The 15,679-nt window shown below is 44.5% G+C and overlaps 1 protein-coding gene across 13 annotated transcripts in view; it reads left to right on the forward strand.

Annotated features, from left to right (window-relative positions):
• CACNA1D (calcium voltage-gated channel subunit alpha1 D) overlaps positions 1-15,679 on the forward strand; it is a 513,308-nt gene that overhangs the window by 481,461 nt on the left and 16,168 nt on the right. For 7 of the 13 annotated variants that reach the window (XM_029600877.1, XM_029600880.1, XM_029600881.1 and 4 more), the window contains one exon: positions 14,471-14,592. In XM_029600877.1, coding sequence (XP_029456737.1) covers positions 14,471-14,592 — 122 coding nt within the window. The remainder of the gene's footprint in view (positions 1-14,470; positions 14,593-15,679) is intronic. The other 6 variants (XM_029600875.1, XM_029600887.1, XM_029600879.1 and 3 more) reach the window with 1 other exon arrangement.

Here is a 15,679-nt window from a genome sequence, read left to right on the forward strand (position 1 = left end):
TACAAGAATAAAGTCATATAAATGAGAGAGACATGAAGGTAAGAGGGCAAGAGAGTGGAGAGTTATGCATATGCTTGCTTAAAGAGGTGGGTTTTTTAATTCTGTTTACATTTTTTAGAGCATGATTCTTGACGAAGGGAGGATGGGAGCTTGTTCCATAGCGTGGGCCCCGCTAAGGATAGGGCCCAATCTTTGGTGGAGCAGAGTTTAAACAGTTTAGGTAAAGGAGTGAGAATTGTTGCTTTATGTTGCTGTCTTGTGGGTCTGTTTGTGTTGTGAAAGGTGAGGTGTTCTGTGAACCATTGCATATTTTGCTTGTGGAGAGCTTTGTGAATTAGCGTGAGAGCTTTGTATGATATTCTCGCAGAGGCTGGTAACCAATGGAGGTGTTTAAGTACCGGAGTTATGTGGTCACTTCTGTGGGTGTTTGTAAGGATCCTGGCAGCTGCATTTTGTAGTAGTTGCAGCGGTTGCAATGTGCTTTTAGGTAAACCTATGAGCAAGGCATTACAGTAGTCTATTTTTGAAAGAATAAAGGCTTGTAGAATGGTGCAAAAGTCACTGAGATGTAGAAGGGGTTTGATTTTTTTAAGGGAATGTAGTTTGAAGTAGCAGGCTTTGAGAGTGTTATTGATGAATTTTTTGAAGGTGAGGTGATTATCAATAGGGATGTGAATCGTGTGATCGATCGTCTTAACGATCGATTTTGGCTGAGGGGGGGGGAATCTGATCGTCATGGTTTTTTGGTTAAAAAATCGTTTTATCGGGGGAGGGCGGGAAAACCGGCACACCAAAACAACCCTAAAACCCACCCTGACCCTTTAAAACAAGTCCCCCACCCTCCCGAACCCCCCCAAAATGTTTTAAATTACCTGGGGTCCAGTGGGGGGGTCCCGGCGCGATCTCCTGCTCTCGGGCCATGGCTGCGTTAATAGAAATGGCGCCGTGGCCCTTTGCCCTTACCATGTGACAGGGTAAAGATAGCGCCGGCGCCATTTTGGTTCCTGGCACCCGACATCACGAGTGCAGGAGATCACTTCTGGACCCCCGCTGGACCCCCAGGGACTTTTGGCCAGCTTGGGAGGGCCTCCTGACCCCCACAAGACTTGCCAAAAGTCCAGCGGGGGTCCGGGAGCGACCTCCTGCACGCGGGCCGTATTGCCAATATTCAAAATGGCGCCGGCGCTACCTTTGCCCTCACTATATCATACGGGCGACGTCGGCCCCTATGACTATTTGCGTCTCAAAATGGCGCCATCGCCTTTGCGTCTCAAAATGGTGCCGATCACCTTTGCCCTCACTATGTGTGACATAGTGAGGGCAAAGGCGATCGGCGCCATTTTGAGTATTGGCATCGGACGGCCGGCATGCAGGAGGTCGCTCCCGGACCTCCGCTGGACTTTTGGCAAGTCTTGTGAGTGTCAGGAGGCCCCCCCAAGCTGGCCAAAAGTCCCTGTGGGTCCAACGGGGGTCTCGGAGCGACCTCCTGCACGCCGGCCGGCCGATGCCAGGACTCAAAATGGCGCCGATAGCCTTTGCCCATACTATGTCACAGGGGCTACCGGTGCCATTGGTCAGCCCCTGTCACATGGTAGGAGCACAAGATGGCGCCGGTGACCATGTGACAGGGGCTGACTAATGGCACCGGTAGCCCCTGTGACACAGGCTATCGGCGCCATGATGAAACCGGCAAACGAGGGTGTGAGAATGCAGGGATGGCTTCTGGAGTCCCCGCTGGACCACCAGGGAGTTTTGGTAAGTCTTGGGGGGGTCAGGAGGGTGGGGGGGTTAAATTTTTATTTAGGAGGCCGAATAAAACAGAAATCTGTTAAATACGTGGGGAGTCGCGATGCGTTTCGCCTCCCCACATATTTAACAGATAGGACAAAATAAGTTGCGGATTACAAATACGTGGAAAACGGATGCACACCCCTAGAAGAACCTTGGGGGACATCTTGTGCTAGGGAGATAGGTTTGGATGTACAATTGCCTATTTGGACACTGTATTGTCTGTCGTGCAAGTAGGATTGGAACCATTGCAGGGCTGTTCCTGTGATGCCAATATTGTTGAGGCATTCAATTAATATTTTATGGTTGACAGTGTCAAATGCAGATGAAATATCGAGGAGTACCAGGATATGTGAAGTACCTTTGTCGAGGCTTCTCAGGATGTAATCAGACAAAGAGATGAGTAAGGTCTCAGTGCTGTGATGGTGTCGGAAGCCATATTGTGAGGGCAATAGAATGTTGTGCTCATCTAGGTAATCAGATAATTGGCGGTTGACAGACTTCTCAAGGATTTTAACTAGGAAGGGTAGATTGGATATGGGGCGAAAGTTTGTGAGGTCGCATGGATCAAGTGTAGGCTTTTTCAATATGAGTTTGGTAATGGCATGTTTAAGACATGTTTAAGACATTTTATATAATATGTAGACGTTAAATGCTTGCCTACATGATCTCATTCCAAAGTTTTAAACAACTTGGGCATTATGGGCCGGATTTTAAAAGTTACGCATGTAAATCCAGAGGATTTACACATGTAACCGGGCCTTCGCGCGCCGGGCCTATTTTAAAAAGGCCCGGCAATGTGCGTAAAGCCCTGGGACGCAGATTGTGGGTGGAGCGGTCAGGGGCGGGGTAGGAGTCAGGCTCCCAGCACAGTGACCATATTTGCCGCTGTGCCAGGGATCACGTGCCAGCAGTTGGCGGTGCACGCAACTTACTTCAGCCCCACGGCTGAAGTAAGTTTTGCAACAAAGAAAACAAAAAGAAAAAGGTAGGGGGGAAAGGGCGGGGGAGGTAGGGAAAAGGAAGGGAAGGTGGAGTGGGGAGTAGGGAATGGGGGAAGGCTGCGCGGCTTGGCGTGGGCTCAGCGCGTGCAAGATGCACGTGCACCCCCTAGTGCGCGCCGACCCCCGATTTTATAACTTCCACGTGCACCTTTTTAAAATCTACCTCTATGCATTTCTTGGAAGGAAGCTCAGGGCTTAAAGTCAGAGTTAATAAAACCACGATAGACTGTGGAATAACATATACACATACTTTGGGCCTGATTTTAAAAAGTGTTTACTTGAGTAAAACTAGATTTTACTTGAGTAAATGCACTTTACTTGAGTAAGTGGGCTTTTGAAAATTGCTACAATGTATGCCATTGAATGGTCCATAGGATTTATTCTCGTAAGTGCACTTCACTCGAGAGTAAAATTGTTACAACACTAGTTACATTTATGTACATCAAAACTCCTTTTGAAAATTACCCCCATTGTGCGTAACTGTGTGAATGATTGATGCCGGTGGGGAGGGTTGGAGAGACAGGGTAGTGGGGTCACGTTTAATGGAGTGGGGCAACATACTTTGTAAAGGGATGTTTATGCGGTGTGTTTATAATGTTGAGTAAGAAGGATTTGGGGGAGGGTGAAAAAGTTGGGGAAAAAAATGGAAAAAGCTATAACTGGTTTAGCAAATGCTGTTACTTATTTAATTACTCATTTTGTTCAGTTGCTTATAATGTGATCACAACATACTGAATGTTATTTTGAAAGTATTTTTTTGCTAAATGAAACTATAATGCTACTCCATTTAATAAAATTTAAATTAAAAATAAAAACCCTTAGCTGGATAAAAAAAAAAAAAAGGTAGAAAGGGGGCATTCCAGGGGAGAGGCTTATATCTGCCCAGCTAATACTGAATATAAGTGCTGGCCAGGTAAAGTTATCCAGCTATCTCTGATCAGAAAAATAGCAGGCCTAAAATTAGCCAGACAACTACAATTTTTCAAAAAGCATGTTGATCAGGTGCTAATTCCCTGTCTCCACCCGAATCCCCTACCTTACAAAAAGAGGATGGCAAAACTCCCACCTCCCAAACCCCTAAAAGAGGTCTGCTGGTCTGAATACTAAGTGCAACAGGCAATAAAACCAATCCCCTTTCAGAACTGAGTAACTTTGCCTTCCTAAAGTGAACCAGATAACTTTATAAAGTTACAGAACTCTGAAAGGGGATTGGTCCCTTTGCTAAGACCTGTCAGTGAAAGGACCAGTCATTAATCTTTTCATCCGAAGTGATATACATTAATACTAATGTGCCAGGACTTGTCAGCTCTATCACACTTAGTAGTCAATCCAATGGGTCACATATGGGGATTTGGGAATTTAGCAATCACCTTTTTTTAAGGTAGGAGATGGGGTCCCAGCCCTTGCTCAGCACATTAGTGGGGGGGGGGGGGGGGGTTTCCTGTGAGTGGCAAAGCTACCTAGGTTTCTTTAGCCAAATATATGCGACAGTAGACTTACATATCTCACTAAATATCCTGACCAAAGTTAGCAGGTTAATGTTATCTAAGTAACTTCCCACCACTCACTGCTGCATGGAATATTGACCTTGTTCTTTTCACTCCTTCATCTCTTGCTAAAATGATACTCTGCAATATGATATTCAAAGGAGAGCCCTGTATTATTGCGCGTCCCATCCACGCTCGGCCCGCGCACGGGCCTGCTCACCTCTCCAACTCCTCCGGGGGTCCCGGGTCGTCCTCCCCTGCAGCGGTGGCAAGCACGGCTAGGCCTCGGCATCCTGCGGCAGCGGTTGCCGGGCCTTCCTCTTCCAGCCAGGCCGCACGGCGGGGCTTGGCGTCCTCCATGGCATCAGCCCCGCCCCTAGGCGCATGCATGCGGACCGCCCGGCCCCTTAAAGGGCCAGGGGTGGATCCCAGCTCTGCGGCGCGCCCTGATTAGCTCCAGCTGGTCAGACCCAGAGAGCGCCTGCCACCAGGAAGCAGATTTGTTAGGCAAGACTTCCCTTGGGTAAATCCATGTTTACTGTGTCCCATTAAATCATGTCTTTCTATATGCTCTATGATTTTGATCTTTAGACTAGTTTCCACTATTTTTCCTGGCACTGAAGTCAGGCACTGAAGTCAGGCTCACTAGTCTATAGTTTCCTGGATCGCCCCTGGAGCCCTTTTTAAATATAGGGGTTACATTGGCCTCCCTCCAGTTTTCAGGTACAATGGATGATTTTAATGATAGGTTACAAATTTTAACTAATAGATCAGAAATTTCATTTTTTAGTTCCTTCAGAACCGTAGGATGCATACCATCCAGTCCAGGTAATTTGCTACTCTTTAGTTTGTCAATCTGGCCTATTACATCTTCCAGGTTCTCAGTGATTTCGTTCAGTTCGTCTGACTCATCACCCTTGAAAACCATCTCTGGAACTGGTATCTTCCCATCATCCTCATTAGTAACACGGAAGCAGATAATTAATTTAGTCTTTCTACAATGGTCTTATCTTCTCTAAGAGCCCCTTTAACCCCTCGGTCATCTGATGGTCCAACCGACTCCCTCACAAGTTTCTTGATTCAGATATATTTTTTAAAGTTTTTATTATGAGTTTTTGCCTCTGCGGCCAACTTCATTTCAAATTCTTTCTTCGCCTGTCTTATCAATGTTTTATAACTTGACATTACTTATGCTTTTTCCTATTTTCTTCAGATGGATCCTTCTTCCAATTTTTGAAGGATTTTTTTTTTTTGCTAAAACAGCCTCTTTTGCCTCACCTTTTAACCAAGCCAGTAATTGTTTTGCCTTCCTTCCACCTTTCTTAATGCGTGGAAATCATCTGGACTGCACATCTAGGACTGTATTTTTAAACAATGCCCATGCGTTTTGAACACTTTTACCTTTGAGGCTGCACCTTTCAGTTTTTTTCTAACTATTTTCCTCAAGTGGAATCCTCAGTTCAGGGCAGATAAAAGCAAAATATCAGCCCGAGTGATTCTTTTCAAAACCTGTCCACTGATATCTCTCTGACTCCTTTGTGCATGTGCTTCAGCAACTGCCAAAAGCACAGCAAGCTGACGCTCGAGGTATATCATGTGTCTGAAGCTTGGCACAACTGAGCCAAAAAATCTCTAACATAAATTTCACATTTTTCCTAAATAACTAAGAAGTAGAGTATGCGCTAGATCAGAGGTGAATATATTCTGTATTCTTTGTCTGGTGTTAGTCTTTTGCCAATCAATCAGCTCTTGAACCAGCTGTCACGTAATGAGGCAACCTGTGAGACAAACACTCACCATGACACACACACACGCACACACATTCTCTGTGGGTGTGAATTTGTCCATGTCCGAGAGCAATAAAGAGTGTGTTTTGTCTGTTTCAGAAAGAAAGATACCCACAAACACACGCCGGGAGCAGGCATTAAAGCATGCCGCATTCAAGGGCTCATGAAAAAACAAAAAAATCCTGCTTTCTGTGAATCCTGAAAGCAGAATTATGCCACACTCAAGGGCTCAACAAAAAAAAATCCTGCTTTCTGTGGTTCCTCCTATTAGTATCGTCATGATACAGTAGGAGGAGCCACAGAAAGCAGAATCCCCAAGTTCTGGCCCGACTGAAGGAGTGAATAAATTAATATTAAGTGTCCTGCACTTAATATTAATGTATTCACTCCTTCACTTACTGCTGATTCCGCCATCAACTGTCACATGTCAGTAAAAAGACCAATCTCCTTTCAGAAGGCTGTCATGAAAGGGGATTGGTCCTTTTCACTGACAAGTGTCAGTGAAAAGGACCAATTGGGAACAGCCCTACCAGGGGGTGGGGAGGGTGCTCTGGTCAGGCTTTGTGGATGCACAGCCACTCTCCTAGGCGCCTGATGCAGAGCACTAGGGATGCACAAATTATCCATAGCGTGGCAGCTCATTTGCCTATTGCATCGAGAGCCCAGGAGAGATGGATGTGCGCATGTTCAAAAAACGTGCACCCAGTTTGCAAGCACGTTTTTTACATAATTATATTGCATTGGCCTGAGAGAATCCCTAGTGGCAAGAGGATGGTAATGAAACACAGGGTAACATGCATGGAATGCAGATTAGGGTTCAAAACATCCGTGGTGTGACTACTCTGTGTACAAGCAAGAAGGCATGGTAGCCTGCATGCAGTGGCATTTAAAGCCCTGTACAGCTGTGGTTCAATGGCATCAGGCTTCCAAGAGGGCTGCAGTGATCTGCATGGAGGGACTGAGGCTAGAACCAAAACTTATATGAGCATGAGGAAGCCTGAATTTTTATCGCATCTTCACTAACTTTGATGACTATAGGGATTATTACTAAATTTAACAGGACATAAATGGGGGGCCTGGGTTCTGGTTTGTGGGAGACAAGGTTGGGAATACTAAGATCTGGAGTGGCCAGCTAGCAGAGGTGGTGGATGCCATCATTGTGGCTGATTTTGCACATGCTTGGGATGGAAGTGGAGAGGAGTGGTAGAGGGTGGGAGAATTGATAGGTTGAGTAAAGGTCATAGGGGAAAAGGAGATGTGTAGGGTTGCATATGGGAGTTTGCATGCACATCTGCCCAGAATGGATAAATCTCAACTGGGCAGACTGGATGGGCCATTTTGGTCTTTATCTGCTGACATTTAGTAATTTACTATGTTACTATGGGGGTCATTTACTAAGCATTTTTAACATAGGCACAGAATGGGAAAAAGTCCTTATGTTAGATCCATAGAAGTAAAATGTAAGACCCGTGATTGTACGCACATGTGTGCACCGATTTTATAACATATGCGCATATATGTGCGCGTGTTATAAAATCGGCTATCCGCACGTACATGCCCGCACGATTTTATATTGACGTGCATGTGCACGCGAATGCCACCTCAAGCGCGTAAGTGGGGGGGAATTTTATTAGGTACGCTTGACGATGAAATTGGTCTTTTTCCCAGTTTGTTCCCAGTTCACCCCAGTAAAGGAGAGCTAGTAAACCACCTAGCTAACTTACCTTCCTTTCAGCCTATTCCCCCATCCTTTTAACCCCCCCTAAATAGCGTATTTTCTTTGTTAAATGTCTTACGCACCGTCCATAGCAGAAGTAAAGATGTGCAGTAGGGGACCCCGGCGCGCACTTGTGTGCGTAAATACATGCTGGATTCATGCTACAGACCCGGCCCGCCCTCGCCCCGCCCCTTTTCTGCCAAACCTTTTTATTCACATTCTGGGAGATATGCGTGTGGCCGCTAGCCTTTTAAAATCCACGCAGTCCGTGCATATCCGAGTCACGCGCGTATCTCCCGGCTTTGGCGCGCGTAGAGCTTTTAAAATTCACCCGTTAGTGCGTACGTATAGTAACTCTGAAAATCTTAATAAATTTGCAAAACGACAGTATAAAACTATACTACATAGATTGTAGCTCTACTATTTTGTTGTATTTTGCCATCATGTGTACCTAAGCAATAAATATTTTAGTGTTCCAGTGCCCAGGGCTGTTAGAATTTGTATAAAAGGAAATGTGTACTACATAAATACTGTATGAGGTTATTTGTGAAGAAACTCATAATGTTTAAATTGGAAAAGTGCTAATTATTTATACCTTGTCTTAAAGAATTTCCATTAGCTTAACTGGGCCCAGCTGACAGTAGATAAGGTAGTCTGAGTCATTAGTAAATTGGTCCCTGTGCTTGCAGGGCTTGCATTTGTTGCTCTGTCTTTTTTGTGTGCAGTACTTTTCATGGAAACCACATGCTTTACAAAACAATAATGGACGATTGGACAGCATTCCAGAGAGCTTTTCTGCATAGCTCGCAGAGGACTTTGGACATGCTCTTGGAAGCAATTAAACATTTTGTTGCCTCTTTGCTAAAACTGGAACAAAATTGGCCAGTACTAAGTTTTGCTTCATGGTGTAATGGGTACCCACCACAGCTTGTTTTATCACAGGAACCAACATTATGCCCAGTTGCAGTTTTGATTCAAGACTGTGAGCAGCACATGCTGTTCTTTCTATCAGAGGATTGCAGTGCCTATGTGGGGTGCTCTGAAAGACCCTGAAGCCTCAGTTTAGTCTAAATGCTAAATTTTTTGGCATGCACTAATTCGATTGATACACACTAAATGGAGTTAGTACACACTAAAGGAAATTAGTGTATGTTAAATAATGTTAATGTGCACTAAATTGGCTTTAATGAGCAGTAAAAAAATAGTGCATCCTAAAATAAATTTAATTACATGAAATGAAATGAAAAAAATGAAAAACAATAATAACAAACAAAAACAAAAAAGAAACAAACATTTGCTTTTCATCCCACCAGACCAGTCCAAACGCATAGGTTTTGTCTCCCTAGGAGCAGATGGAGACAGAGAACAACTAAATCATTGACATCACCGCATTTAGGGTCTCGTATAGCCTGCAACTCTTCAGGAGTTCTCTGTCTCCAGTGAATGGTAAATATGCAGACCCATGCAGCTGTGAAAGAAGAGAAATTACTTTTGTGGGGACGGATGGGCTCTCTACCCACTTTGAGTAGGGCCAAGCAGGATGTTGGTGGCCCCCGACTGGCATTGACCTACTGGCTCTGGAAAGGATTTTGATATCCAGAGGAGTCTGGCTCTCTTTCTCCCCCTTCCACCCCTCATTAGAAAAAACAAAAACAAAAAAAGGAGAAGGAAAAGATGAAGGTGAAGGTGAAGGTGAGGCAGGAAACTGCCAGGTTGAACTTAGCTAGGTAGGCAGAGTTTGCTGATTTTTTGTGCACACAAACTTGTTAAAAAAATAGAGGAACAAGAAGAAAGAAACAGAGTGCTCTCCCAAAGGCTCCAAGGGGGGAGGGTTAGGAGAGAGGTCTTGTCACTGGCTGGATCAGACCTTTCCAGGAACACCTAGGAAAGCAGCCCAACGACTTGGATGGTGGCCCCGGCTGATCACAGGAAGCACAGTACAGATTGCAAGGGCAGCTGTGGGAACTCAGCTACTACTTCTTTCTTCTGTAGCTGTGTCAGAAGGCCCGGTCTGAATGCTGGGGAAGTCCCATCTGTGGAAGGTAGGTGAAGGGCAGCTCCTGCAGCAACAGGCTCAACTCTTTTCTGTTGGACCTGAATCAGGCCCCTTCGGAGGGGGGAATCAGGTGGAGGCAGAAACCACAGTCATATTTTAGGCTGCTTGCCTTGGGGAAGAGTTATTTTCAGGGCCAACTGGCCTTTCTCCAGTGAGGAGTGGGAGGAGTACATAAGAGCATAAGAAATGCCATAGTGTGTCAGACCAAAAGTTCATCAAGGCCAGTATCCTGTTTCCAACAGTGGCCAATCTAGGTCACAGGTACCTGGCAGGATCCCATGCTTCTTATGCTCAAGGATAAGCAATAGCTTTCCCCAAGTCTGCCTTGTTAATAACTTTTTATTGACCGATTAATAACTGTTTACCAAGTCATGCAGGCTGAGGGGGAATTGTCCTGTCAGTGCTCCTCACACCCTTCTCCCCTGAATTTGTGTCCTGAAAGCAATGAGCTCCTGTGGCTCCCTGTTTCTCTCCTCTCCGCTCAGGGGACCAAGGTACAAGGGCAAGTGAACAGATTGAGTTGGTTTGGGGTCAAGAAGAGCGGTCTGTAACTTCTGAATCAGATTTTTGGCAATTAAGCTCCAGGAGACAGAAGGAATAGGATAGTGATCATAGTCCTTCTCACTAAAAAGAGGCTTTGGAAGAGGGAGAGATTCCAGGGGGCAAAAAAGATGACCAACTGGTAGTGTGTCTTTTCAGAAAGGCTGAACTTCTGTTAATGATTATACAGGCTCTAGTGATCTTAGGCATAGCCGGCAGAGGACAGCAAGAATGTGGGGGATCTGATTCTAGAGGGATGTTGGAACTGAAGGCCCTGAATGGAACAAAGTCAACATGGCTTTACCCAAGGCAAGTCTTGCCTCACAAATCTGCTTCACTTTTTTGAAGGAGTTAATAAAAATGTGGATAAAGGTGAACCTGTAGATGTAGTGTACTTGGATTTTTAGAAGGCATTTGATAAAGTTCCCCATGAGAGGCTTCTAGGAAAAGTAAAAAGTCATGGTATAGGTGGCGATGTCCTTTCGTGGATTACAAACTGGCTAAAAGACAGGAAACAGAGAGTAGGATTAAATGGACAATTTTCTCAGTGGAAGGGAGTGGGCAGTGGAGTGCCTCAGGGATCTGTATTGGGACCCTTACATTTCAATATATTTATAAATGATCTGGAAAGAAATATGACGAGTGAGGTAATCAGATTTGCAGATGATACAAAATTGTTCAGAGTAGTTAAATCACAAACAGATTGTGATAAATTGCAGGAAGACCTTGTCAGACTGGAAAATTGGGAATCGAAATAGCAGATGAAATTTAATGTGGATAACTGCAAAGTGATGCATATAGGGAAAAATAACCCATGTTATAGTTACACAATGTTAGGTTTCATATTAGGTGCTACCACCCAAGAAAGAGATCTAGGTGTCATAGTGGATAACACATTGAAATCGTCGGTTCAGTGTGCTGCGGCAGTCAAAAAAGCAAACAGAATGTTGGGAATTATTAGGAAGAGAATGGTTAATAAAACAGAAAATGTCATAATGCCTCTGTATCGTTCCATGGTGAGACCCCACCTTGAATACTGTGTACAATTCTGGTCGCCGCATCTCAAAAAAGATATAATTGCGATGGAGAAGGTACAGAGAAGGGCAACCAAAATGATAAGGGGAATGGAGCAGCTTCCCTATGAGGAAAGACTAAAGAGGTTAGGACTTTTCAGCTTGGAGAAGAGACGACTGAGGGGGGATATGATAGAGGTGTTTAAAATCATGAGAGGTCTAGAACGGGTAGATGTGAATCGATTACCGGTATTTAGTCTTTCAGATAATAGAAAGACTAGGAGGCACTCCATGTCGTTAGCATGGGGCACCTTTAAACATAATTTTTTTTTTATCATGCACATTCCTCTTGGAGAAATCTTTTGAAAGAAACAATCGTATAAGAATTTCTACCCAGTAATGTACTCAGTTGAAAAGCTGCACATCTGAGCTGAGTCACCGTTCCCAGCAGCTGACATCTGTCTGCTTGAGGGAGGAAGAAGAAGCAATTGCTAACTGTCTCTGACATTTACTGCAGCTGTTCAGTAGCTATGGGTCATCTAAACAAAGGACAAGTTAGTTTGACAGTTGCTGCTAGGCGAGATGGAGAACAGAAAGGGATGAGAAAACACCATCTAGGAAATAAATTCACATAAGCCCTGTTCAGCCCATGGATAGCCCTAGATTGCAGACCCCTGAAGTATAGTGTAGGAAGACCCTGTGGGAATTGAGACCCCTTGTGGTGAAAACCCTAATTATTGCCCTGAAAAATTCAGGAGATTGGGTTTCCATAGCTTGAGAGAAGCAGCAGGAGCTAAGGTGAACCAACCTCCAGTTCCCTAGCTGAGCCATATAGTGCCCCTGGAGAGGTTCATGAAGAATAGTCTTGCGTGATTGTGAATCTATTTCTGTTCATTTATTTACATATTATCAATTGTAACTCTTTCTGAGAGTCCATCAGAAGGACGAGTCAGAAAATTATTAAAATGAAATGAAATGAAGGGATTCTAAAAGAGCAAAGTGAGGCTATCTAACATAGATACCCCTGAAGTTCAAAGCAGAAGGAAGGCCTTAAGAGGAGGGAGAGAGAGACACAGATTCAGAATTGAGCTGACATTTTTCTAAAAGTTACATGGGAGCAAGTGGAAGCAAGCACAACTAATGCCTGAGGATTACATTGCATTGTATTATAGTTAACTCTCCTAAACAGTGGAATGTGCTGTCGTTTGAAACGACATAAACAATGTCACTAACATTTATTTATTTATTTATTTATTTATTTATTTATTTATGGTTTTTATATACCGGAAGTTCCTGTATACAATACATATCACTCCGGTTCACATTTAACAGAGGTAACTAACGCCTCTGTGTTTCAAGTCATTTTCTAAACTAAACAATAGAAAAATATTTTCTATTGTTTTTTGTGCACATAGTTTTCAAATATTGTGCACCAGTTCCCTGGACAAACATAGTAACCCAGGGGGTCTCTAGAGACTCCCTTGCCCCAGCCCCCAACTCTGCCAACCCTGGAGGCAGCCAAAATTCCCCCAAAACAGTAGTATTAGCAAAAAAAAAAAAAAAACCCCTCATTCCCATGTCCCACACCTCCAACCTCTCACTTTTATTTAAAAATTAGCTCCCCCCCCCAGTTGCCAGAATCATCCTGGTGCAAATAGTATGCATTATTTTCTGAAAAGACACGAAAAATGCCTTCTCACGAAATGACATGAGAAACTAAACAAGTTTTACCGTGCATACCCCTACTAAACAGTAACACTGTAGAAGAATCAATTTTCTTTTGTAAATAAAAGTCAGACCTATTTGGGAACCACACTAGTTGAGTACGTCTTCATGTATTGGAATTCAGGCACAGGATTTTCAACACAGCAAGGATTTCTATCTTCACATTGAGCAAGTTCTGCCCATGGTACACTACACCATTTGATGAGACCACTGAGAAAAGAACACAAAAACTGATCGGAATAATCCCCCTGGTATACAGTCACCCCTATATTGGTTTAGTTCTGGTTTAGTTTCGACACTCCTCTATTTCATAGGCATCTGCATTCATTTCTTTTGTTTTTGCTGTCATGCTACGGCCCATGATCTCCACAGTCTTAGCTAACTAATCTGCTCTATGCTTCCTTGTTGAGGGATCCTTAAACACTCTCGTCCCCTACAAACTCCGTGAATTTAGTATGGCCAAGGCCGCTCTGTTATACTGAAAATTTGAGAGGGAGATGCTCTAAGATGCAATCAATGCCATTAACTTGTTAAAAATGACAAATACAAACATTCCTTTAGTGCTTTAAACTCATTTGAATAAAAGTGATTGCAAATAAGAGTACACGCACATATACTAGACACATAGTAAAACATGCAGAAAGAAAACTTCTGAGCAGTAATGTGAATGGTCAAGCCACTGTATCATTGATCCATTTTTGATAAACACTCATAATCTACCACTTTAAGAGAAATCTCCATGATTACTGAAGGGTCTTGGGCTGGAAAAAAGGTCAGGAACTTTTAGCAATTTACCTGAGTAAATTGGCTTCTCTGAAGATTGTTCTTACTCAAGCCAGCTAAACGCACGTGCAGGGTTCCACAGTGTGCATACTCATAGCTGGATAGAGGGAAGCTGTTCCTGGGGGCTATGTTTAGGTTGCAAAGACAAGGCGCAAATAATCTGCCCACAGAAAAAGCAGGTGCAAGGTCTGGGGGTCCTTTATATCCAAGGGCAGATTCCATAGTTGAGGTATGCATGTACTTTGCTTCAGGGAAATTTTAAATATCAGTAGGGAAGAGGATTTGGCAGGGGAAGTGATTATCCTGGGGGGGGGGGGGGGGGGGGGGCTTGGAGGCATCGGGGAAAGAGAGGGAGATAATTGAGCCCTACAGGTCTATAACCAAGAGGTGTGCATGAGTGAGGGAGAGGCATTCTTGGTAGCATACACATCAACTATGTGACTGTGTGTAGAAGAAAAAACTGTCCCCATTTATTATTTTATTTTATTGCTATTTTCTAAGTATTTCTTATGGACAATTTTATTTTCTTGCCATTCAATTTATGATATTCTTTTTTTTTTTTTTTTTTAGCAGCAAACCGGAGATCTTCCTTTAACTTTGAATGCTTGCGTAGACAAAACAGTCACGATGAATTACCGTCTCCTTCTTTCTCTCATCGCACTGCTCTACCATTGCATTTAATGCAACAGCAGGTAAGAGTACACATTTTTTATAAAAACCACTGCTGTGTTTCAGGTCTCCTTATAAATAGAGATTTTAATAAACAATTTTTTAAAGGCAGAAATGAAGAAGTAGGAACTATGAAAATTTGTAGCAGACAGATTCTTGTCAGGTTTGCACCCAAAGGCAAGTATGAAATGATGTTTGTGAATGGAAGCTTCTATAGTGGTCTCTCTTCCTGTATGCTACTATTATCTTTTTTCCAGGTTATGGTGAACCTTTTTTTGTTTTCTTGTCCTGAACATCCACTTTTATGACAACTTCCAGAGGGGTAGCTGTGTTAGTTTGAGCAATAAGCAATGACATAGAGGTCGGTGTTATAGAGTCCATCAAGCTAGGGTGAGAGAACATAGTAGAAATTTAATTTTTGTGAGACAAATGAAGTCAAATCTATGTACTTGCTATTCGTATGTCTCTCTCTGCATGATAAACTGGCCCCTAAACTCTTAGGGGCGGATTTTAAAACGAGCGCGAACAGCCTACTTTTGTTTGCGCTCCAGGCGCAAACAAAAGTACGCTGGATTTTAGTAGATACGCGCGGAGCCGCGCGTATCCACTAAAATCCTGGATCGGCGCGCGCAAGGCTATGAATTTTGTATAGCCGGCGCGCGCCGAGCCGCGCAGCCTACCCTGTTCCCTCCAAGGCCGCTCCGAAATCGGAGCGGCCTCGGAGGGAACTTTCCTTTGCCCTCCCCTCACCTTCCCCTCCCTTCCCCTACCTAACCCACCCGCCCGGCCCTGTCTAAACCCCCTCCTTACCTTTGTCGGGGGATTTACGCCTCCCAGAGGGAGGCGTAAATCCCCGCGTGCCAGCGGGCCTCCTGCGCGCCGGGCCGCGACCTGGGGGCGGGTACGGAGGGCGCGGCCACGCCCCGGGCCGTAGCCACGCCCCCGTACCCGCCCCCAAACGCTGCCGACCACGCCCCCGAAACGCCGCGACGACCGGGCCCGCCCCCGACACGCCCCCCTCGGAGAACCCCGGGACTTACGCGAGTCCCGGGGCTCTGCGCGCGCCGGGAGGCCTATGTAAAATAGGCTTCCCGGCGCGCAGGGCCCTGC

This window comes from Rhinatrema bivittatum, chromosome 4 (genome assembly GCF_901001135.1).
Source record: "Rhinatrema bivittatum chromosome 4, aRhiBiv1.1, whole genome shotgun sequence".
Lineage (NCBI taxonomy): Eukaryota > Metazoa > Chordata > Amphibia > Gymnophiona > Rhinatrematidae > Rhinatrema > Rhinatrema bivittatum.